Source organism: Glandiceps talaboti, chromosome 6 (genome assembly GCF_964340395.1).
Source record: "Glandiceps talaboti chromosome 6, keGlaTala1.1, whole genome shotgun sequence".
Taxonomy (NCBI): Eukaryota; Metazoa; Hemichordata; class Enteropneusta; family Spengelidae; genus Glandiceps; species Glandiceps talaboti.
The window spans coordinates 24,970,808-24,995,591 of record NC_135554.1 but is presented as its reverse complement, the minus strand read 5'-3'; the positions used below and the strand labels follow the sequence as shown (position 1 = coordinate 24,995,591).

General features: G+C 34.9%; 3 protein-coding genes across 4 annotated transcripts in view; 1 reads left to right on the top strand and 2 right to left on the bottom strand.

Moving 5' to 3' along the window:
* Positions 1–3,155, top strand: part of LOC144437012 (uncharacterized) — a 10,502-nt gene extending 7,347 nt beyond the window's left edge. The window contains exons 10-16 of the mRNA XM_078125880.1: positions 1–26; positions 427–508; positions 931–1,021; positions 1,517–1,620; positions 2,160–2,244; positions 2,702–2,806; positions 3,051–3,155. The exon at positions 1–26 is cut by the window's left edge and continues 151 nt beyond it. Coding sequence (XP_077982006.1) covers positions 1–26; positions 427–508; positions 931–1,021; positions 1,517–1,620; positions 2,160–2,244; positions 2,702–2,806; positions 3,051–3,155 — 598 coding nt within the window. The remainder of the gene's footprint in view (positions 27–426; positions 509–930; positions 1,022–1,516; positions 1,621–2,159; positions 2,245–2,701; positions 2,807–3,050) is intronic.
* Positions 3,156–8,050: 4,895 nt separating this feature from the next.
* Positions 8,051–12,901, bottom strand: LOC144437011 (UDP-N-acetylglucosamine transporter-like). Its single transcript, XM_078125879.1, has 7 exons — positions 12,715–12,901; positions 11,654–11,808; positions 11,271–11,393; positions 10,096–10,267; positions 9,506–9,624; positions 8,532–8,665; positions 8,051–8,138 (listed from the first exon to the last, which is right to left on the bottom strand). The coding sequence occupies exons 1-7, from the start codon at positions 12,899–12,901 to the stop codon at positions 8,051–8,053; spliced, it is 978 nt and encodes a 325-aa protein (XP_077982005.1).
* Positions 12,902–15,429: 2,528 nt separating this feature from the next.
* Positions 15,430–24,602, bottom strand: LOC144436087 (UDP-N-acetylglucosamine transporter-like). 2 transcript variants are annotated; one of them, XM_078124768.1, is made up of 9 exons: positions 24,460–24,602; positions 23,501–23,690; positions 22,623–22,777; positions 20,795–20,917; positions 19,759–19,927; positions 18,977–19,095; positions 18,281–18,414; positions 17,441–17,545; positions 15,430–15,675 (listed from the first exon to the last, which is right to left on the bottom strand). In XM_078124768.1, exons 2-8 carry the CDS (start codon positions 23,688–23,690, stop codon positions 17,452–17,454), a joined length of 984 nt encoding a protein of 327 aa, XP_077980894.1. In that variant the 5' UTR covers positions 24,460–24,602; the 3' UTR covers positions 15,430–15,675; positions 17,441–17,451. The 2 variants fall into 2 exon arrangements, with proteins under 2 accessions (XP_077980894.1, XP_077980893.1); XM_078124767.1 differs by having other exon boundaries at positions 15,430–17,545.
* Between the last annotated feature and the right edge of the window lie 182 nt (positions 24,603–24,784).

Genomic DNA, 24,784 nt, shown 5'->3' with positions numbered 1-24,784 from the left:
TAGCAGTTTCAATATACATCCACTAGGTAATAGTTTAGTTGTATGTTCACGTCATAAAAACTTGTTTCATGACTTAGCGTGTACATTTTCAGCCCACAGTTCAATTCGTTAACGATCAATGCAAGCAGGACCGATGCCTACACTTGGGCTGCAATATTACACCTTTTTCGTTGCTTTTGAATGGTGTCTGTAGCCACTAAATCATCTAAACTTACCCTTTGTAAATTGTCAATTGAACAAAGTCACCTAGGACACTTTTATGAGAAATAATTTTGTTTTCTGAAGTGGACATGGGTAATTATCGACCTTCAAATCCTTGGGGGGAAAACTTGGGAAAATACTGTAAGAAAGCCAACATAGCGGATGAAAGACATGTTGGAATTCAGAAGATGTCAGAGATTTAGTTCTGTCTTATTGTGTTTATAGATACTGATACAAGTATGGCATCGATTTCAAGACTTTCTTTAAACGACACGCAACCACGGTCTTACTCTACTCCAAATCTCGGGTTAGTAGGTTACACAGTTTGACATTTCAAATAATATTATATCAATGCAAGTTTTCAAGATAACCAAACTTTTAAGTTTGTGTGGCTGCAGCCGTTCAGCATAGGAGAAGTATATGAGAACTATTGTCACACAACTTGGTATATTATGCTTCACTCAACGTAGTGGACCTGGTGTGTTTTTTGTTGAACGTGAAAATTGCGAATAACTACAAAATAAAAGTTCGATTTATTCTCGCCATAATAACTAACTGTCTTGCTCATATTATAGCTAAATTAAATGATCCTTTATGTGTATGAATCTTTGTGAACACTCAGATAATGTTGTTCTCATGACATCTCTGTCTGTTTGATTGCTATATCATTTGACCATCACGTGGACTATCGTGAATATTATGTGATGTTTTTTTTGTATTTTTAATAAGACATAACCCTCCAAGATTTCCATTTGATAGCACGTACAACCCGAATAGTTTACCCCCACTAGGTGGACAGCTTAAGCGACAGAACTCCAAGGTAATAAACCAGCGCGCGCGAGCGAGCGAGCGAGCGAGAGAGAGAGAGAGAGAGAGAGAGAGAGAGAGAGAGAGAGAGAGAGAGAGAGAGAGAGAGAGAGAGAGAGAGAGAGAGAGAGAGAGAGAGAGAGAGAGAGACAGACAGAGAGAGACAGAGAGAGGGGGGGAGGGAGGGAGGGAGGGAGAGACAGAAAGAGAGACAGACAGACAGACAGACAGACAGACAGACAGACAGACAGAGAGATGTTAAGGAAAAGCCGAAACTATATAGTACTGTTTTGAATTGTGTTGTATACTGAACACAAATGTACGAAAATATAACATTTTCATTTGTTTATCTCTATTAGATGTTCTCTATCATATGACATCAAAATTTATCCAAAATACCCGAGTTATGATATCAATCAATATACTACACTACATTCACAAATACTAGTGTACATATATGAATATATATCGGTTTTCCCTTTGATGATCTTTGATTGTTCCGTTCCAGGCTGGTAGCAATATATCTAGTATATCTGTGGCTGAGAAAGATGCCGTTAAACGTGTCAGCAAAGCTTTCAGAATTTTACAAGAACGTTTTGATGAAATTGACGAGTAAGTTACAAAATTTCTGACGTCAGCACTTATACATTGATCCGAGTACATTTTGTCATTTGTTTGTATGTGGTTACACAACTACTTTTTAATTGTGACCCAGACTATGTATGTATGTATGTATGTATGTATGTATGTATGTATGTATGTATGTATGTATGTATGTATGTGTGTGTGTGTGTGTGTGTGTGTGTGTGCGTGCGTGCGTGCGTGCGTGCGTGCGTGCGTGCGTGCGTGTGTGTGTGTGTACAATTGCAAGCGTGCATCTGTATGTAAAGTATGCCAAATAGTTTGTCTGATGTGATGATAATTGACTGAACATTACATTGCGCATAACTCCCAACTACTATGTGTAAATAACTTTCGAAGTGTCTTGGTGCATTTGTCCTCATTTAGCCTTTCAAAAAACAAAGTAACATATATCGTTGTTAAGTAAACATACTCTTAATCAAAGATTTTTCTGTGAACACTTTTACATAAACATGCAGTTCATAAGCTTATGACTTATATTCAAATTCTATTTTTTTTTATCTTGTCAGAGAGCGACGACTACTTGAAAACGATAAAGTAACACTGAACAATGACAAAGAACGTTTTCTAGAACAGTACAGGAATCAGCAAAGGGTAATGCATGGATCGGGTGGTTTTTGTTTGTTATTGTTTTACCTTTTATTATTCCCATGATTTCTTTGACAATTCAGCAATTTACGTTTGTTCAAGTGTATCATTTGTCTAACAACTTATACATTTGTGTATCGGTCAGTTTGCGTACGACGTATCAATATAAGGTATGTTACGAAACAAGTCTAGACATTCCATGTTGTCTCATTATAGGGTACGTCAAAGTAGGTTACCCCCTCTCTCTCTCTCTCCCCCCTCCCTCCCTCCCACCCTCCCTCCCTCCCTCCCCTCCCTCTCTCTCTCTCTCTCTCTCTCTCTCTCTCTCTCTCTCTCTCTCTCTCTCTCTCTCTCTCTCTCTCTCTCTCTCATTTTATTAGGATCAACTTCTTCCCATTTTCTTTTGCCCATTGCCAATGTAATGAACACTTTACTTATCATTTGCATTGGTAATTTCTCTCAGGATATCCAGCAGATACTTGAGCAGCATCGACTTCAAAACCAGGAGTGGTTACAACAACGAACTCTTGATTTAGAAAGAGAGAAGGAGGAAGTTGCTAGGCAACGTGTAAGTTTTCTTTTTTTTAAAACATCATTAGGTGGCTTACGACTAGACTTCGTGAACAAATATGTGTGATGGAATTTTTACAATCATATACTTTGCGCTCAAGTTTACTATAGTGAGATCCCTTTTGAGTATTTAGGGGAACACCAACATAAAGTTCAATATTTCTAATATACTATAGTATTGCAGAAAGGTTGAAAACAAAACATGGTAATTATTAATATGAAATGTTCATCTTCTTCAACAGGCAAAGCTGACAGCTGAATACCAACAACTTATCCATGAAGAACGATTTCGAGAGAGGACAAGTAATTTTATACCCCCTATGTCAAGTTACTCTGGCACAGTTTGATATCCACCAATCTCAGATTTGATACAAATTTGTAATACGTGTATGGATACAGAAGAATTTTGAAAGTGAAAAACTGTAAATTTTAATATTATAGAAGATGGCAACAATTTCGTTTTTTTTGTGGAAGACAGGTGTACTAAAAATTATATTTTGATGATGTACAGAATATTAATTACAAGTAACCTGAATGGCCACTTTCTCATGAAATGCAAATAACTGTCGAAGTTTTGTGTTTATATTTCTCTCGTCATCATATTTTTTCATAATACTGAGTTTGTCTGTTAACATATATTTTACTGGTATTTGGGTGATATGTAGTTTTTCGTAGGACATCTTGAAGCTGTAGGCCATCAGAAATAAAGATAACTTCCACCAGCTTTTCAAGTTTATGTGCATAAACTTTTGCAGAACGCACGATAACAAAGTCATGTATTTGTATTATTGGTGTGCGCTTAAGATACATTGTTAAACGAAAACACCAAAAGAAAGACACAGAGTGCGCTGTACTATTTGAAAACGGTCATTTTCCCACTATATTGGAATAACATTGAGATTTAATCGTACTCAATATTAGACTAAACTGATTTTAAATTGGCCTGGTATGTTTGTTACTTTTGATTGAATTACACAATTTTACACAAAAAAGGCAACATGAAGATTGACTTGCATAAGATATTTCCTCACATTTTTTTCTACAAAAAATCACAGAGAATGTAAAATAAAAGTATTTACTAAGTTGTGGTACTTTATTTTGCAGTCATTTAAAAAAATGTTGGTTTTATTTCAAACAAAGTTAATCTTTCACTTTTTTATTCCAAAAGTCGTACCTCAAAATGTTTAGGAAAGTTCTAAGCGAGTAATCAAAATTGGTTTATTTAATAAGAGAGGTCTTGTTCCTAGTCAGTGGGTAAAATGGAATATATTGATTGTTATGCATTCCTATATCATACTTTATAAGTTGTAAACTTATGTTTCAGGAGGGGGGGGGGGGGGAGGCTGTGGTCTAAGCACACAAAGTTTTGCTCCTGAACAGAGTGCCTATGTACCACTTTTAGAGTGTCTCAAAAATATTAATAAAATGATACATTATCATACAAAAGTAGTTTATTTAATGGTCTTTACCTTATAAAGGGTAATGTAAAATCACAATCACAGAAAGTTTGATGGTTTGAACATTACTTTACAAAAAAACACTTTGTGATATTTTTTATTATAAAGTGTCATTAGATGTTATTCCCCAATACTTTTCACTTCAGCCAAGGAAAATATGAGTGTCCTAAGGGGTCCTTTGTCACTACAAGTCGCTAGATGAGTAATGACAAAACCCTTAGGTCACTGAGTATTTTCCGGCTGAATGAAGAAAAATATTGTGGAATAATATAACTACACCATCGCCATAATATTTTTTTAAAAATCGGAGAAACTAATGGCAATTTTGAACATTTTGACTCATATTTCGAACACAGCAGAACCAGTGATGTAGACACACATTGTCATGACATAGACGCATGATGTCGTGATATAGAATGACCAGTGTATATATTCCATATTTTTTGTTGAACCTGACTCATGCATGGTATAATATCTCCATATCCATTTGTGAAACAAACTTCCTCTTGTACACTTAATACAGTTAAAATCATGACATCATTAGTGATTAGTGTATATAATTGTATTCTGTACCACATAAAACTTATTGGCACTTCAAATTAATTGTGTTAAAGCTGCACTAGCTGCAACTGGAACATTTTTAAAAAACAGTTTTATTAGATATAAAGACTTAATCATAATACCATGCACCCTGCACACTAAACATGTGTGTAGCAATACACATGGTATGGTATGGTGTAATAAATCCAACCCAATATATTTTTGGGTCCACACCCTAAAATCAGTGCCATCTACATAATCACAGTTTCAACCTTTTATTATATTACACATAGATAAAATCAACCTCTAACAATCATGTACAATGTCTAATTATTGGTATTTTAACACTTTTCAGTGAATAGATTGTTGGTATATCTGATCAAAAAGATAATACTCCAGCTACAGTTCGTGCATGTTTAATAAAAATTTAATATTTCAGTGACAGAGAGTTAGTCTTGTTCCATAGAAAAAAAGTTGAAAGTCGTGATTTACTTAAAAAAATTCAACCCCTGATAGTTTTATTGCTAACATTTCATGTAACAGACTTTTATTTTTTGTCGCCGAACAAATTGTTCAAATCAAGATGAAAGACAAATAATAAAGATTAGAAAGTGGCTGAATGTATAATTACTCAACAAGATATTTATAATTATACTAGTAAGACAACTCATTCTTTGTAAACTGAAATAAATTAAAATATTCATTTAAATTAAATTTAAAAAAAACAACACCAAATGTCATAGTGAAGTATGAACTTACTAGTAAATAAATAGCATAAAGATATACCCGATAAAATTATAGGGGCTCGAGCTGAGTTTGTACGTTTTGGGGTGTAATTTTCCTGCATATTTAAAAGGCACTCACAGTACTCTGCTTACTAAAGCAGACTTAGTCATCATTTGTAATTGAGAGAACTCAAATCTTGTATAAGATATAACTTATAAGTTATAAATGATCATATGACATAATTTATTATACGTATTAAAAAATGTTGCAGAAATTCCAACCATGTATTCAACTGTTCTGATACTAGAAGACAATTGTAATAATAAAATAATAATGTTAGTTTTTATACAGTGCTTTCCCACACTGTGTTCATTAAAGTGGTATACAATTATTACCCCTGACACAGATCTATAGCGACACAGTGGCCCTTTACTTCTTCAACTCCCTGGGGAGCAAGCAATCCATTGCAGCCTTATAATATAAGCACATAGAATTAAAGCATTCACATTGCAACCTCTATCCTACCAGGTCCCCAATTATACAGCTGGTATGACTGAGGCACAATCATGGTTCATATCTTGCCCAAGGACTTTAGCCAGTCAGAAACAAACAGCAGCAATGGGGCTCGAACCTGCAACCTACAGATTCCAATCCAGCCACTCTAACCATTCACCCATCATGACTCCATGATGTTTCTTCTTGTTAGTCATACAAGACATACAACAATGTTAACATTATACTAGAACAGTTCAACAAAATCTCGTACAAGTATTTACACTTGAGTAAAAATCTTACAAACTCAGTTTGTGCCACCTTACATCCTAATTAAATCCTTACAATCAAATACTAATAATCAATAATTTTGTCCTAATCCAACTGTACAGACTACAGTCTTTGGCAAGTTTTTGACCTAACGTAATTAGTTAAAACATTGTCAATTATATTTTGTGGAAAAAAAAAATTGGGTCTTTTAGAAAGTGTTTCTCTCGCTAGACAAGATATAGTCACATATTAAAATGTTAGATTTATATAAAGTATGTATTGGGTTAAAATGCTACTACGGTAGTGATGATAATATGTAAAATGTCAAAAGATAATGATTTAATTTCATGTATCACTCGGCTATATGTCATTAAATTGGTATAAGCTGAGGTTTGGGATTTAATTACTGCTGGATATTTAAAAGGTGCTCACAGTATTCTACTTACTGATGTACACTTAACCACCACTTGTAACTGACTGAACTCAAACCTGGTATTTAGGTATAACTTATAATAAATCTGATGATGTAATTTATTACACATATAAAAAAATATCAATGAAATCCCTACTATGCCATCAACTATTCTAACAACACCAGAAGACAACTGTAATGTCACTGTAGGTATGCATTGACATTCACATTATACTAGAATAGTTTAATCAAGGGTTTTATGTACGCATTTTCACTGAGTAAACACTAATAAACACTTTACAGTGGTACAAGTTGAGTTTATAAGCTATGAGTTCACTGTCAAGTGGTAATAATATAACTTCTTATACACTGTTATTAACCCCTTCAATACTGAAAACATTCCCACCAAAATTGTTTGGACAAAATTCTTGTTTTATGTAAGTTTTTGGCATATATCAACTTCATTTTAGACTGGAATTAAAGAAATGTTACTTCCTAATAAAGTAATATTATTGTGATTCTGAAAATATGAATATAAATTGGATCCCCATATTATTTAAAACTCGTCTCTAGTCATGAAAGGGTTAATGTAATGCTGATGCATGTCTTGATAGCATTCAAACATGTCTCTTTAGTGTTGTTAGCACAGCTTATGGCATACAATGTACTATGAAATGTACAGACATTTTAGTATATCTTTCTTATTGAATAATTTACTACTGTATACCAGGTTTGAGTTTTGCTAAGTGATGGTTTAGTACACACTCAGTATTAAAGTAGAATACCACAGGTTACTCTTTGATGTGCAGCAAAAATTACCCTTCAAAACATATCAACTTGGCTTATGCCAAAATAGATAAAAATACAACCTGTGCAAACACAGCAGTGTGTTTGTTTGTGTGATTGAAGTAAGCCAATGAAAAAGTTCACACAAAGACAAAATTAGGTAAAAACAACAACAACACAACTATTGATACAAAAACAACTGTGGGTGCCTTGATTAAGGTTCACATGATGCTTTTTATCGGTTTGTTCATATCTGTGGAAGTTATAATATAGCAGTAACAGTCGTACCCAATGTTACAACATGTAGTGTTCCATCTTGTAACAGAGTCATGGGATCCAGGTTCTTGTAGTGTTTAATATGCTTCGGTAATTACATTGTATGTCTTTGCATGAACTTTGTCTCATTTCTGCTTACCACAAACAAGCAAAACACATCGGTGTTTTTTCGCGGGTTGTATACTTCGAAAAAAACTTACACTTGGTCATTTATAATAAACAGTTGAACTCCAGAAATTGTCGTAGCGAACATTGCATAGTAGTAGAGATGACATACAGAGCTTCAGTCACGTTTTGTTGAGGTAGGTTTTGGCTCTACACTGTATAGCAGTGTCGCTAACATCACAAAACTTCCTCCTACAAAGAAATACCTGCAGAAAATGAAATATATTAGAAGTTACAAGAATATTAATAAATTTGGATATTTATTCAATGATGTAAAGGTTTCTAATGTTTTTTTAAAAATGAAAATTCAAAGTTTTAGCCTACATGTACACATCATCAATTCTCTTTAGGAATAACTTTTATCAATCTGACCAAATAAAAAAAAAAGATTGTGAACTAAAATTATGGATTTCTGAATTGGGGGAGGTGGGGGGAATAGTCTGATAAATTGTAGACAGGGGTGTGTTGTGCTGGTGTCAAACATCTTCCCATCCTAAACTTTAATCAAAATATCTGGAGTGGCATTTTCCATTTAAACAAATGAAAATGCGAGAATGAGGAGAAAGAGAAGAAACGAAAACACATTGGTAATAACTTACATGGTGGGGGTGAAGTCATCTAACCATGCATATGATACTATGGCTGATAATATAATTGATAATGAGACAGCAAATCCTTTGATAATGTTATCAGCATACTTCATGACTGCTGCTATCACCAAACCACCAAATGCCTGAAAATCAGGAAAAAACAAGTACATGTATAACATTGCAAAACTGTGACTTTAGTCAAAGCTGCACTAGCTGCAACTGGAACATTTTTTAAAAACAGTTTTGTTAGATATAAGGACTTAATCATAATGTTATACACTCTGAACAATATTGAATCACCTATGAGTAAATCTATTTGTATAGCTGTACACACAATAAATAAATAAATAAATAAATAATAAATCCAAATCAATTGATTTTTGGGTATGCACCCAAATGAGATCATGATTGCAATTGATTACTGAACTGCTTATAGATACACTTGACCTATCTAATTACTGGTATTTTAATAATTTTCAGTGGATTTATTATTGGTTGTCTGATAGAAAAAATAATACTACAGTTACAGGTCTAAAATCGTTGTTGAAAATATATTATAATTCCACTGTACACCCTTACCTGCAGTGCAATGACAATCCCTTGTCACGTTATTGTAACCCCCTCCCCCCACCCTATGAAATCTTACTTTGTACATCCTTACCTGCAGTGCAATGACAGTCCATGTCATGTTATTGTAACCCCTACCCCCACCCTATGAAATCCCACTTTGTACATCGTTACCTGCAGTGCAATGACAGTCCATGTCATGTTATTGTAACCCCCTCCCCCCACCCTATGAAATCTTACTTTGTACATCCTTACTTGCAGTGCAATGACAGTCCATGTCATGTTATTGTAACCCCCTCCCCCCATCCTATGAAATCCCACTTTGTACATCGTTACCTGCAGTGCAATGACAGTCCATGTCATGTTATTGTAAGCCCCTCCCCCACCCTATGAAATCTTACTTTGTACATCCTTACCTGCAGTGCAATGACAGTCCATGTCATGTTATTGTAACCTTGCAGGAAGCCATCTTTCCTGACAGCAGCTCCATCATACCAGAATACACCAATCAGACCAAATACTACACCAAAGAAGGCTACATGGTGGTAATAAACAATTCTAAATTATAACAAAGCAATTCATTCTAAGTATACATACAACTACTACAGTAGCCATATGGATGAGGATTGGCTATTTATTTTGGATTTTTAATTTATAAAACAATTTTATCATGGCTTCCTACTTGAAAAATCAACGTGAAACAACATATGCCAAGTCCTTGTTTGTAATTCAATAAATTGCAAAAGATTAATAAATGTGTAAAATGTTCATTATTGGGTTTTCTGCTACACTTTTGAAACCCAAGTAACAGTGGGAATAAATCCAGTATAACTTGTATGAATTTCCCAATCTTTGATACATTGATGGGGTACTTTTGGTGGGGAATCTCTGTGAAACACGTTGGAACAAATTGGAAACTCTGGTAGGTGTTACTTACTTACTGCCCTTAACAAAAACACTTTTGAATTTTGAAGTATATATATTCTAATAATAATTTTCAACTCACCAATTTGTATGTTTCTAAACCATAATGACTGATTTGATCCTTTTAAAAGTTTCTCTGAGTATGCCCCTGAAAATCCACTGGTAAAACAAGCACAGAGTACAGCAATAAGTCCTACTACCTGAGTTGCTGTTGATAAGTCTTCTTTGTCAGGACTTGACGTTGCTGTTGGCAACTGTTAAAAAAACACATCAGGATTATGAAACAGAGTATTAATGGTACAGTGCTAATATTGATGTGAATGGCATTATAGGAGTTAGTCTGTAAGGTACAGCATGTTAGGGCGCCCTCATGCATCAACCAAAGCTCAAGAATGTTGAGGGCAGTGTAACAACTTATCTAACACTAACAGTCTTGAGGAGTTAAAGCCACCATACTTTCATGAATACAAATACAACCTGTATTAAGTAAAGCAATTCCATTGTTTGCAACATTTGTTACTCCAGTGATAGTGTTCATATCAAGTATACAGTTCACTGATTGATTTGTTACCCTATTACACTGTTTCATATTAGCCTATTACAAGGCCATTCTAATGGTGATCAATTTGTAAGTAATGTAAGTAAAGTGTACATTAAATAAAACATGGCATTATATTTAGCGCACAGTAAAATCTAGACAAACTTTTTTATAACATCTATATTTACACTCTAGTCATTGACTATTTAGTATTTACTTGCTTTGCACTGCTGACATTGTTTACAGCTTAATTGCATTTAAAGGACCATGTTTTGGGCTCAAATTTAAAACAGCTGAAAATATTGTTACTTTACACCTGATGTTCTTTGGAACACAATTATACTGCTTTAAAGTCACTTAAAGCTTAGTTTATTTAATAACTCGTAATTTGACATCATATCACCTTAAAGGGGTACGCCACTCCAGGAAATAGAGACATTTTCATAAACTATGGGTTCTGGAGAGACAATACATGATTTTACATCAACTACAATTACTTGCGATTTCAGAGAACATCAAAATTGCTATGGGCCATTGCATCATGGGAGTCAGCAGAAATAATTATTCATGGTTGAACAATGAATATTCATGATTCCTAAGTGCTTATTCCACTCAGTAAAACATCTCTCAAATACCTTCATTTCTTGAATTGGCATTCCCCTTTAATTTTACTGCATACAATTATTAAATAATATGAATATTTGATAATTTTTCCATACCTGTACCAAAGCCACACCAACCATTAAGATCAGTAGTGATATCCACTTCAAAGAATTAAGTTTTCTACCCAGCAATAAAACTGAAAACATCGCTGTGGTTAAAATTTTCAACTGGTATGTCACCTGATAAAAGAGAGTGAAAAGAAACAATGAATCTTCTTAAAGTATAGCACAGGATAATTCTTATCCTTTGTCACTTAATGTGCTGATGATGCAAAATTTCAAATTCATGGTATGTAACCTTAACAGTATGTCTGTCACCTTTGTGCTTGGTTTGAAATTAGCTAATGACAACATTCTCAGTACTTGCATGGCATGTAGCTCCTACAGTCACCTTAGGTTTGAATAAAATTAGCTGAATGAGCAGCAAAATAAACACATACCTGGTAGGTGGCGGCATCTAAGTTTGATAAGGCTATGAATAATAAATTGTTTTGAATTGTGTACAGTCCTGAGGGGACTGCTGATTTTAAAGTCTCCCTAGGTTTGTTGATCATTTCACTCTGTACCAAGTTGAGAAACCCTGATATTCCATCACCTGCAACAAAAAAAATGCCAAATACACGTATTAGATAATTAGGCTAGTAAAGTTGAGCTTAAACAGTCTTAGACAGTGGTGCGCCACCCAATTTTGAAAAAAGGTGTCCTTTTTGAATGATGTTTGTCAGTGAAAAGGGGGTCTCTGACTGTGATAAATATAAAAAATGCAGACCATTGATAAGGATTAATTGGCAGTTTGAGCTCAGACCACTATAGAGAATTGAGGTTTGAGGCAATTAACAGGTCACTTTACCAAGGAACGCAAACACCTGATCCATAACGAGGCTATGTTTAAAATGTCATGCTAGAAGCTCTGCACGTGTGATTTGTGTAACCTCTCTAAAGCGATTTTAGTTACCTTTTACGAAAAATTTTGAGACTTTTGAATGGGTACATTATTGTGTACATCTTTATCAACTATACATTTAGGGAATTTCTAGACAGAACTACGAAAAAGAGGAAGCATGTTTTGTGGTTTTTTTTTGTGAAGTTAACTCATTTGGGTGGGAGACTATATATGGAGACTTTTAAATCAACAGTCCCCTCACAACCCTGTACACCTTCCTTAAGAAGAACGGAGACAATCCCATGGATCTAACCATGGAAGTATCACCGACCATGGATATGTAATGGAGTTACCATAGAAACACAACACTCATGTTGCCATGGAAACAACATAGATGATATAATAAACAGCAAAAATCTATCTTTAGGAATCATAATAATTTTCCACAAATTTTAACATCAAATTTCCACTACCTGGAGAATCATGCAGTTCCAACTACTGAGTCTAAAGTAAAGGCTATCCATGGCTTCGAATCTCAAAATCTCTCTCCACTTCTTGTGAGCAGAGAATCAACGCCACAGATAGCCTCTAGACTATGGTGCTGGGACAGTAACCTACCCTGTAGAAGGACAACTGTAACACTGACAATAAGTTTCATTACTTCTGTCATGACAACAGCTGTTGATGACAAGTATCGCAGACCATCTTCTTGGGCTGTTCTAGAATATCTCATCACCAGAACAGTGGAGGTTGTCTGTAGTATCAGCACTGTCAGTGAGATGTACTTTAATCTATTTGAGATCATCTGCAAAAATCAATCAATCAATCAATCAATCAATCAATCAATCAATCAATCAATCAATAAACTTTATTTAAAGAGGGTAGCCCAGTTGGCCTTGGCCAATCTTCCCTGGGGTCCTCTAAATATAAATAGTACAATTTAAACAAAAGAGAGACAAATACAAACTGTACAATATGGACATACAATAAACAGCACAAGTGTCGAAAATTTTGTCATAAAATAAATATTTGTGACAACCACATGTGAAGGAAGACAAAAATGTTCTATTTCTCACTTCATATGATAACGTATTCCAAATATTTGCATCAGAAATCATAAAAACAAAATATAATAAGACATTATTATTTGAGTATCACATCTCTTCAATCTTTGTTCTTCTTTCAGCTTGAGGAATATATGAATGACATATGGGAACACAAAGTACAAAACTGCTATATCATTTAGACAGCATACACTTTGTTAGCCCGTTAGAGACCCCCCCCCCCCCCCGAACTCGTGAACATGGGGTTATTTCATGCACAGTTGGAGACATTGCCATCCATGGATACCATGCCAGGCCACAGCTAGTGTACCTCTGTGTGCACGTCATTAATTTGTTGTTGTTTTATTTATGACTGCGGATGCTGGGGTTAGGGGTTAAAAAGGGTCCCAAAGATTAAAGAACTGTCTAGTCACAGTGCAACTTCCACGTGTACTGTTATTTATACACTCATCTATGCTGGTCATTAGATTTCATAGCTAAACGCAACGGGGAGTAGTTATACGCCAACCCAGGGAAAGAACTACTTCAACACCACGGTGTACATGGCCATGGTTCTCTCAGTACCATATGGCCTTCTACTGCCGATATGCATGACTCCGATTTTCTCATCATTTATACGAGTCGAACTATAACAATGTGATGCATCCTTGGGACAGCTCTCACGTATCGTTGATCAAAGGTATCTAACCGTTTATCAACAATGCTCGTTAGACAATCTTGACAACAGCTTTCGACTCTGCATATGAATATTATGCAGCCATTGAGAGGCAAACAACGACTGAGTGACGGAGATCAAAGACCGTGTGAGGTTCATGACACATATTTGCTAGGGTTTTGAACCACGGATCACAACCATGCAACGTCCAAACAATGCACTGCCATGTCGGGGTCGTTTATATAAACGAATGAGTGCTTTAATATTTAGAACTCAAACCACTAGTCATAGAACCTCGTTGGTGGATGGTCTATATGGCTAGAACATGAATGTATTACTATTAGGAGAGACATTCATGGTTAAAATGAATGCCACTTCGAACACAAATGTTGCAGTGAATAGCTTGGAACTATTCGTGCATATGTTAACAAGTTAACTGGTATTATACCTTGTAGCTGTGCCCTGTGGCTTCCTGATGCGAATGGGTGAATAAAGCTAACCGGCTGGTACTCGAGTGCAGTAAAGAGATATATGTTGAATTGGGTCGACCGGTCACTGCAGCACTAGCACTGACAGACAGAGACACTGACTGACTGACAGCGAACAATACAGAGATAAAAGTCTTTGTTAGTGATTACCGTAAGACCAAACAAATTATGCATGAGGGATTTCGATTGCGGTCAGCTGGACTGATGTGGCAGAGCTTGTTGTAAAATGTTTATGTAGTACGCCAGGTCAGCAACTTGACATCAACAAAGGTCAATGACCTACAAATATTTAACATACACTGCAAAAACTCAAATAACCGAGAGTTTGGCAGACAATTGTCATCTACCGTTTACGTGCTCACTTTTAGGGTGTGATTAATGTTTAATAAAAAGACAACAAATAGATAAATCGTTTCACATCATTATTTTGTCGGTAGGGGGCGCGGTTTATAGAATAAATCGAAACGTCCAATAACGAACAAATTATAATTTGCATACTCTTGTAAATAAGTGCTAATGTTACAAATGCAATTGGAAGATGGATTATTGCATATGTCTTACAGGAAGTTTTTGCTCATGAGATGATCCATCACAGTCTTTGAAATGTTAAAAATTTCAGAGAGAGAGAGAGAGAGAGAGAGAGAGAGAGAGAGAGAGAGAGAGAGAGAGAGAGAGAGAGAGAGAGAGAGAGAGAGAGAGAGAGAGAGAGAGAGAGAGAGAGAGAGAGAGAGAGAGAGAGAGAGAGAGAGAGAGAGAGAGAGAGAGAGGGAGGGAGGGAGGGAGGGAGGGAGAGAGAGAGAGAGAGAGAGACAGAGAGAGAGAGAGAGAGAGAGACAGAGACAGAGAGATTGTAAAAATGCATCATCGTGATTCGTGAACCACAACCTCCTTTACAACACCATCCAAGACACATGAGGATTTCAGTGTTGTGGAAGTTTTTTTTAGTTCTGGTGTGCGAGAATGTTGAAATTTTTTAGCTGCAAATAAGGAAATGTTCCACTTTTGTTTCGACATCTAAACACAGATATCCATGGATGAATACAAAACAGATGATGACAAAAGAAGTCTTTTACTCCAACAAAGAATGCTTTTCTATTAAAACGACTTTAATGATAGAACACAGAATTACATTACTGAGAATATATTGCACTCACAATTAGAAGCAGAAATTCTTCAACATTTTTTGTCATTTTTTTTTTTTTTAAATCCACTTTTATTTATGAATAAATAATCATTTATGAACTTTATTATGATCATATTTTGTACATTTTCACAAAAAAATTCAAAAACTGAGCTTCGCTATTTTTGACGCATGTCTGGTAGTACAGCATGGCGTAGTCAACAGTTTGGGATTTTGGTTTGGATTTTCCATCTAATATAAAAGCAAATGAAATGAGGCAAAGATCAAAAACAATGAACTAAGAAAGTCTCTGCATTCTCAGTACAATTTTAACATAAAAAAAGCTAACCTATGGATTTTTGATAAAATCATATAAAACTGCCTAAAAATAAATTGACTAACAATATGTGTATGATATACCTTATGCAAGCAAAGCTAACATGTTCAAACAAAAACTATGAGATATATACCCTGTCTGGTCTAGGTCACAACAATATATCTATGTCAATGTTTCTGCGATCTCAAAATATGAGTAAAAAACATTGAAAACCACCATAAGTTTTCACAAATTTTCATAAATTATGCTTATGCAGGTACAAATATATCGTTACCCAATACTTTTCTTGATTCAGCAGGAACACACTGATAACCTAAGGGGCCTTGTCACTACTTGTATTCCATTGGTAGTGACAAGGCCCCCTAGGTCACTTGTATTTAGCTACTTGGCTAAATGAAGAAAAATAATGGGGAATAATATCTAATTATCTCGTTAAGAAAGTGACAGTTTAATTATTATTATTATCAGACAATGTAAATATCTTGTTTGCGTTGTCCAACACTTTCATTGATATCACTCTTTATAACCTTCTTTTCGGAAAAGAATGTACTTGTGATAAATGTTTGTCCTTTCTAGACCTTTACTGACACTATCAAAACCTTTGATTGACAATACAATGTAAAACTGATGCCTTTCCAGACAAAGACTGCAAAACTGGACCCCCTTCTGGAAAGAGATCTATCCCATGGAGCATGGGTAGCATCCCCCCTCCCCCTCCCCCCTTCCCTGATGGAAAGACAATGACAGAAAATGTCTAGAAGATTTAATAGGATAAGGATTATGTTTAATTTGGAAAAAGTTGTCGGGCAGAGCTATAGAAAAAGTTGGTCTACGGTAAAATGAATGGTCCCGTAATCCTTATGGCTTCACTGATATAAGGTTAACACTAACAGAGAACCTGGGATTGAAACCCTAGCCTTAAATTTCATGGTAATACTAAACTCAATAAAACAGGTTTGGACAAATCTTCATCGAACACTTACTAATTCATGTTCTGAGTTTTATGAAAAAAATCATATCGAGTTCTGTGAAAAATATGGCGGCCATTTGGTTGAATTTACCATAAAGTTCGTGAAATAAAGTGATGAATCTATTGAGCTACTCTATTTGATAATTGTGCCAGATTTGGTTGAAACGTGTCAGAGGTGTACATGAACACTTGGAACAGTTTCGGTCATTTGGCCATGTAATTATAGATGTCAAAGTTCGAGGTCTCATTGGAAAGTTCATCATAGATAACATGGGTTTGAATGTTTAAATGAAGTTTCTATCTATTTAGCTTCCTGAGTTAGTGAGCATAATGTGACATTTTGGGATAAACATGGCTGGACTGACCATCGGATGGACACGACCCAATGTAGTAGTCCACTCCAGGCTTCACCTGTTGCATTGGGGAATAAAAACTCTTGCATAGCTTTCGCCCCAGTACATCATTACATGTATGTCAGGAAATGCAATATCAGAAGTAAGAAAATTCAAAGCAGAAAATGATGATGAAAAATGTGAGTCTATGGATAAATAGTTGTTAATGCCATTGTTTTCAAGGTTGATATCTCTGAATACAGTTTGTACTGACACTGAAAGTACATGTGTTTATCTTTTAAACAAACGAATTTTCTAAGTTGACCCTTGAGGGCGCTTATCATGTCAAATCAATACTTCAGCAACAGCAGCCCTTACTTCAGTGTTTTTTAGACTGAAATAGTTTTTGTCTGGAGGACCTTTGGTTCTCTACTGTACAGGAATGTGGCAGATATCACAAAACTTGTGCCTACAAAGAAATATCTGGAAAAAAGAACAAACAATTGGTAAATAACAAAATATTTGCATATGTGCATGTAACAACACTTCATGAGTGCATAGACAGGGGTATAAAAGGACCCCTAACTTTGTGGAGGTTATTGTCAAGCTTGAATGCATACAATCAACAATGCAGCAATTCCTCTACGAAAATCCATGATTTCAATGAGTAGCTGGTGATTTTGGTAATAAATTTGGTATGTGTGGACACGAGAATGTCGTGGGAAATTGGAATGCATGTGTTGTTGCAGAAAGTTGATATTTAGACATGGTATATACAACTTTGAACAAAATATGATTGGATTGCGACTTTGTTCGTTACTCATACTGATATGCCATTACTATTCATCACTCTTAATTATTCAAGATTAGGATGTCGAGGTGCTAATGACAACCACACAAGTGGCCAGCTCTGTCTTATAAAAACCATCAACATCAAAAACATCACATGGGTAACTATTTCAACTAAATGGAGAATATCTTCAAATTTGAAATAAACCCTGGAAAAGAGTGTGCTACAGTGCTGAATGACTGTGGCCCACACTTACAGTAAAAAAATCTACTTCTGAATAGCACCTGATAAACTATACAATCTTGTCTCTCTATGAACCTGGAATATGGCATATTGGCAGCCATTTTGAATTTACATAGGACGCTGACCTTACAGGACTGAGCACAAAAGTTTGATGTAAAAAATACTTTTAAAAAAAGTCAACTTACATTGTAGGAATAAAATCATTTAGCCACCAGTATGATATTGTTGCTGATAATATAATTGATAATGAAGTTGCAAACCCTTTGAGAATATTATCAGCATATTTGATAACTGCAGCTATTACCAAACCACCAAATGCCTGTCAAATAAAAAGTGACAATAATTAATTACCTGAAAAACTCCAAATTTGCAATTTATGAGCACTGCTTGACAAATTTACATTTTTTTGTTGCTTTTTTTGTTGCTTTTTTTTTTTTGGGGGGGGGGGTCTGGAATGTAATTGTCTGGAAATATTTTTACATAACTACACAATGGCGATATTTTTAAAGTCAAAATATTGTTGCTATAATCTACAATTTGGAACTGAAGTTGAGAAGAAGTATTTTTGTTTACAACATAACAATAATGTGTTCACTTTATTTCTGGAAGCTTCTTCTTAAAGACTTGACCTGACTTGACCTGACTTGACCTGACATGACATGACATGACATGATACGACTATATTCCAATCAAGACAGAAATTGGTCATTTCTTTGGCTCAAGATGACAGTAGGTTAACAAGGTTGCTGTGATATATATTATTATTATATATATAATACCATATAACACATCAAACCATATTGAGAAAATTTGTGTGCTAAGCATGCCATTTCAAGAACCCCCTAAATCCATCATATTTACATTTACACATCCCAACATACCTGTAGTGAGATGACAGCCCATGTCATGTTATTATAACCTTGTAGAAAACCATCATTCTGGATTGCATCTCTGTCATACCAGTATGCACCAATTACACCAAATATTGTACCAAAAACACCTGTAGAAGGGTGTAAAAACAGTTCAGAATGAGCCAGATCAATGAGGATTAAAAGTAATTTTATCTTAGCTGACTTTCTGAATGCTTACAGGATCCGGAAAAGTCATTTTCATCAAACCTGCATTGTGTGATCTCTTGATAAATAAAGTGATAAAACTGGCAAATCTGGTTTTAGAAAGGCTTACTGTACACTGGAAAAAGGCATTATAGGAAGTAAAGAAAGTTAGGAGCTTCATAACTCTTGAACCCTTGCCAAAACAACACTGAAGAACTTGTTTGAGGAGATATACTTGATGCCAATAGACATTCAAAAGTTTAAATTCATAAGTTGTACCAACAATATGTTTTCGAGAGACACTATCTTAATGAATGACAATTCCCATCATGCACCAGTGCTCAAAATCAGGAATGGGATTTCATTGATTTGTTGTTCACAAAGGTGAAATGCGAAAAACACAAATACTTAAAAGGTCAAACACAGCAGAAATGAAAGGTAGTACATAACTTGAGGCAACTTTATAGGTCAGCACCTTTATCACATTTTATTCAGATTGTTGCAGCATCAATCTCATGATCCGATAATTTCAGATAACTGAAGTACCTCAACACTAGTTTTTTTCCTGTGTTTGATTATTGTCATGTGATCATTACAAGCTGACTCACCTAATTGTATATTTCTTAACCATATAGACTGTTTTGATCCTTTTAAAAGTTTCTCAAAATAAACCCCAGCGAATCCACTAGAAAAACAGGCACAAAGAACTGCCATCAGTCCAACAAGTTGACTTGCTGTTGACAGTTCCTCTTCCTCTGGCTTCGGCTTTGTTGGCATCTGTAGTAAATGAACACAAAATTATGTTCTAGTAGTTATGGAAATGAAAGGACCTTATGCTATGCTTAGAGAAATCAGGGACTCTTTTAACTGAGTTTGTGGCCTTAGAATAGGTATACAAGTGTAGTTGGTTGGATGGTTGATTAATTAATTGATTGAACGATTGACTGACTGATTGATTGATTGATTGACTGACTGACTGACTGACTGACTGTATGACTGACTGACTGACTGACTGACTGACTGACTGACTGTATGACTGACTGACTGACTGACTGACTGACTGACTGACTGACTGACTGACTGACTGACTGATTGATTGATTGATTGGCTAACAGGATCTCAATGAATTAGAAAATTTAAAACTCTGTTTATAAACATGTTTCTGCACATTGATTTTTTTCACTGAATGTTCCCTTATTATTAGTTTACATGAATGTTGGGCAGGTGTTTGTCTGTTCAATCCATTGTACTTTGCACATGAACTTTTGATGGCAATGGCATTGTATAATTGTGTGAGTGGGTTGATAGAGACACGTACGACAGAGATGTTCCCTAATAAATACACAGACATCAAAACTTTACACTTCACATGTATGATGCAAAGTATGAGAAACATAACATTTTCTACTTCAAATTTGATCAGTACGCATATTTTTGAAATTTACATAAGTTTACATGATGTATACTTCTTCTTTTTCTTTTTAAATCAATGAGATGTTTTGTTAACTGTAAAAGTTCCACATTCAAATGTGAAATAAAAATACTTTGACCTCAAATGGACAGTGTCTTAAAAGATTGATATTGTTGAGACTGCATCAAACATGTCAAAGCCTTATTGACAAATTTTCACCTCCATTACCTTACCTGTACTAATGCTATTCCGACCATTAGCATCACTAGTGATATCCACTTCAAAGAGTTCAGTTTTTTCCCAAGCATTAAAACTGAAAACATCGCTGTGGTTAAAATTTTCAACTGGTATGTTACCTAATGAAAATTCAAAAAGAAACAAAAGTCACCACTACAAGTACTTTTGGGATTCTGTGACAGAGGGACAAAGAGTTGTAGAAGTTAACATGTAATTCAATTTTCAACACTCTGGAATCTCAGAATATCACAGTCTGAAAGGAATGATTTTATATATATTTGTGATCATGTCGCTGCAAATTTTGCACATTTGCCAGTTACATTTTTCTGTTAACACAAAGAATGTCAGTCGCAGACTTGCAGTATTCATATATAATGGGAATGGTAATTGCATCAATCTAGTGTCAAAGGTCATGCATCCATCAAACTCAGATGAAGCTTATTTCGACCAATCAAATACTGAGAATGGTAATTTGCATCAATCTAGTGTCAAAGGTCACCTATCAAACTGAGACGGAGCTTATTTCGACGAATCAAATACTGGGCATGGTAATTTGCATCAATCTAGTGTCAAAGATCATGCATCCATCAAACTCAGATGAAGCTTATTTCCACCAATCAAATTACAGCTTTTACAAATGCCAGTAGAAAATACACATGCTTCTAGTATAAGCTTTCTGTAAGATGAGATCTGAATGGTGGAATATTTTTTGCAGTTTGCTTTGCTGGAAAGAGGTCAGTTGTTTACAATGATAGCCATATGTTATCTTTCCTAAGTGTATAGAAAAATCAAAACTAACAATAGGAATGATAATGAAACCAAATTCTTTTCAATTCAGTGTTTACAATATGAAAGTTTTCATTGTCATTGTAGCAGCCAGCTGTTTAAATACACACACTTTTTTTTCAACAAAATAATCAATCAAATATCTGAATGAACCCATGACAAACAAATATGAGCATCAACTGGTCTCTCATCCAATCGTTACAAATCTATGCAATCACAGTATTCTGTGAGCAGACAGTAAAGGGGAAACCCAGTTTTAAAAGATTTGAGTCTTATGGATGATTGAAGAAAAACATGGCATGAAAAATTAATTTAATCAAATTCTTTGACAAAGTCCACTAAGGCCTAACAAAAAAAAATTGTGCCGTTCTGACTACGCACAATTTTAGAATAGGTAGGGTAGGTAGATTTTTTTGTATATCACTTCTATTATGCCATGCACAAGCCAAGTTATTGCTTTTGAACAGAAAATATGGATTGTTTGTCTTGGTTGTTCTACATCACAACAACTTGGGTGTCGTGTCTACGTCACTAGTTCTGCAGTGCTCATAATACAGGTTATTAAATCATTTCAAACTGTCATTATATTTCCTGATTTTTTACAAATTACGCTTGAGGAGGTATACTTAATTAATTCCCAAATATTTTTCTTCTTTCTGCTGAAAAATAACTGTGACCAAAGGGTTTTCTCACTACTCATCTTGCGACCTGTAGTGACAAGGCCCCTTAGGTCACTTGTATTTCCTTTGGCGGAATGAAGAAAAATATCAGGGGATAATATCTAAATATATATTATATTTTTTAGCTGACTACAAAACTTCTAAGTTGTTGACAAACTGGACAAACTGGATTTGTACATGAAAATGGTTGTAAAAGTACTCACAATAATCATAGATGAACAATGGCAGTGAAAGATAGTCACCCCTGTGTCAGGTTTCAATGAAATCAACTGATACACAGTCACCCCCTGCAGTCACCTTTGTGTCAGGTTTCAATGAAATCAACTGATAAACAGTCATCTTAAATTGGAACACTTACCTGGTAGGTGGCAGCATCTAAGTTTGATAAGGCTATGAATAACAAATTGTTTTGAATTGTGTACAGTCCTGAGGGCACTGCATATTTGAGAGTCTCTTGAGGTTTGTCAACTATTTCACTTTGTAAAATATGGAAAAAACCTCTTATTCCATGGCCTGTATGACAAAAACAGAACAACTTTCTTTGTAAAATTGACAGCTGTTGAAAATAAGGTATTCATGATTGTGAGGAATGTACGCATACAAATATACACAAAGACATAATGTACACATACATACATACATATGAATATGTACATACGTGTACGTACATGATATGTACATACATACATACATACATACATACATACATACATACATACATCCATCCATCCATCCATCCATCCATCCATCCATACATACATACATACATACATACAGACAGACAGACATACATACATACATACATACACACATACACATACATACACATACATACATACATACATACATACACACACATACATACATACATACATACACACACATACACACACATACATACATACATACATACATACATACATACATACACACACACATATACACACATACATACATACATACATACACACACATGCATACATACATACATACATACATACATACATACACACACATACATACATACATACATACATACATACATACATACATACATACATACATACATACATACATACATACATACATACATACATACATACATACATACATACATACATGAGAGACACATCATATCTTACAGTCTACATAGACAGAAGAACCAATGTTATCTACTGCTAAGAAAGAAACTTTATAAATCTTACAAGCACTGAATGGAAGAAGAGACACACTCACCCTGCTGAAAATAAACTAAGACCACACAGACTATAACCTTCATTATTTCTGTCATGACAACAGCTGTAGATGATAAATACCTAGGACCATCTTCTTTAGAAGTTCTAGAATACCTCATTACAAGGACAGCTGATGTTGTCTGTAGTATGAGGATACCTAGTGATATGTATTTTAACCTGTTGGACGCCATCTGAAAATACAAAAAAAATATAATTAGTAAATAAATTTACTAAATGGAACTAATTTTAAATACTTGCCTTGAGTTTTACAAAATAACTTTATATCATTGACTTTAAGTACATTTTTAATTGAAATCAATACAAGACTATCAAATAATGAGGGGAAGTGGGGGTGGTGTGTGTGTGTGTGTGTGTGTGTGTGTGTGTGTGTGTGTGTGTGTGTGTGTGTGTGTGTGTGTGGACAAGTTAGTATATTGGTCTGATGATTGCGTAAGCATGAAACACTGTGTAACGGCTCCTGTGTATCTTACTTGATACTGTACTATTTTTAATAGTTATATATATATATATATATATATATATATTGATATTGAGTCACAGTAAGTGATTGGAGGAATGAGGATATACATAAATTGTGCATGACAGCTAGACTATACTAATTGATAACATCAGCTTGAAGTGAACAGATGGTAAATTATTGAACCATATTTTACGTACATCGTTACACGGTACGTGTTGATCAATAAAACCCTGCAGATATACACCTCCATAGTGTTTCATATAAATATTATTTCGGTCACAGGCTTTTTACGGCGCTAATTTGTAAGTCCCAGTTAATTAACTATCTTTGACGAGGGTAAGGGCTATCGGAGTCAAAATCACCAGACGTACTGTATATAAATTCTAATTCTATAATGTGTTACCACCCACCCAGTGCAGTACTAATAAATCAAAAAATTAAAATTGACGTGGTACACAGATTTTTACATTTCACAATACCTTCTTAATTTCCTTGTTTTAGCAGTAACAAAATAATTGTACAGTTTATTCGACCTTCCGCACCATCCTCGGTCCCTTCACCTGACGGAATGCCACGTCGCTCTCAATCTGCTCTTCGCTTCCCCGGCAACTTCACTTGAGAGTCAACTTGTTGATGAGGAGTGACCACCGGAAGTAATTTCACGTGTTTAGTCAGTTGACAGGGAGGTTCGGAATAATACAACCATTCAATTCGTTCGTTCACTTTAAAAATTGAATTAAAAGGTATTTTTATGGTTATTTAATGTAAATTTTAATTAAAAAAAGGTTTTAATTGCTAAGGTAT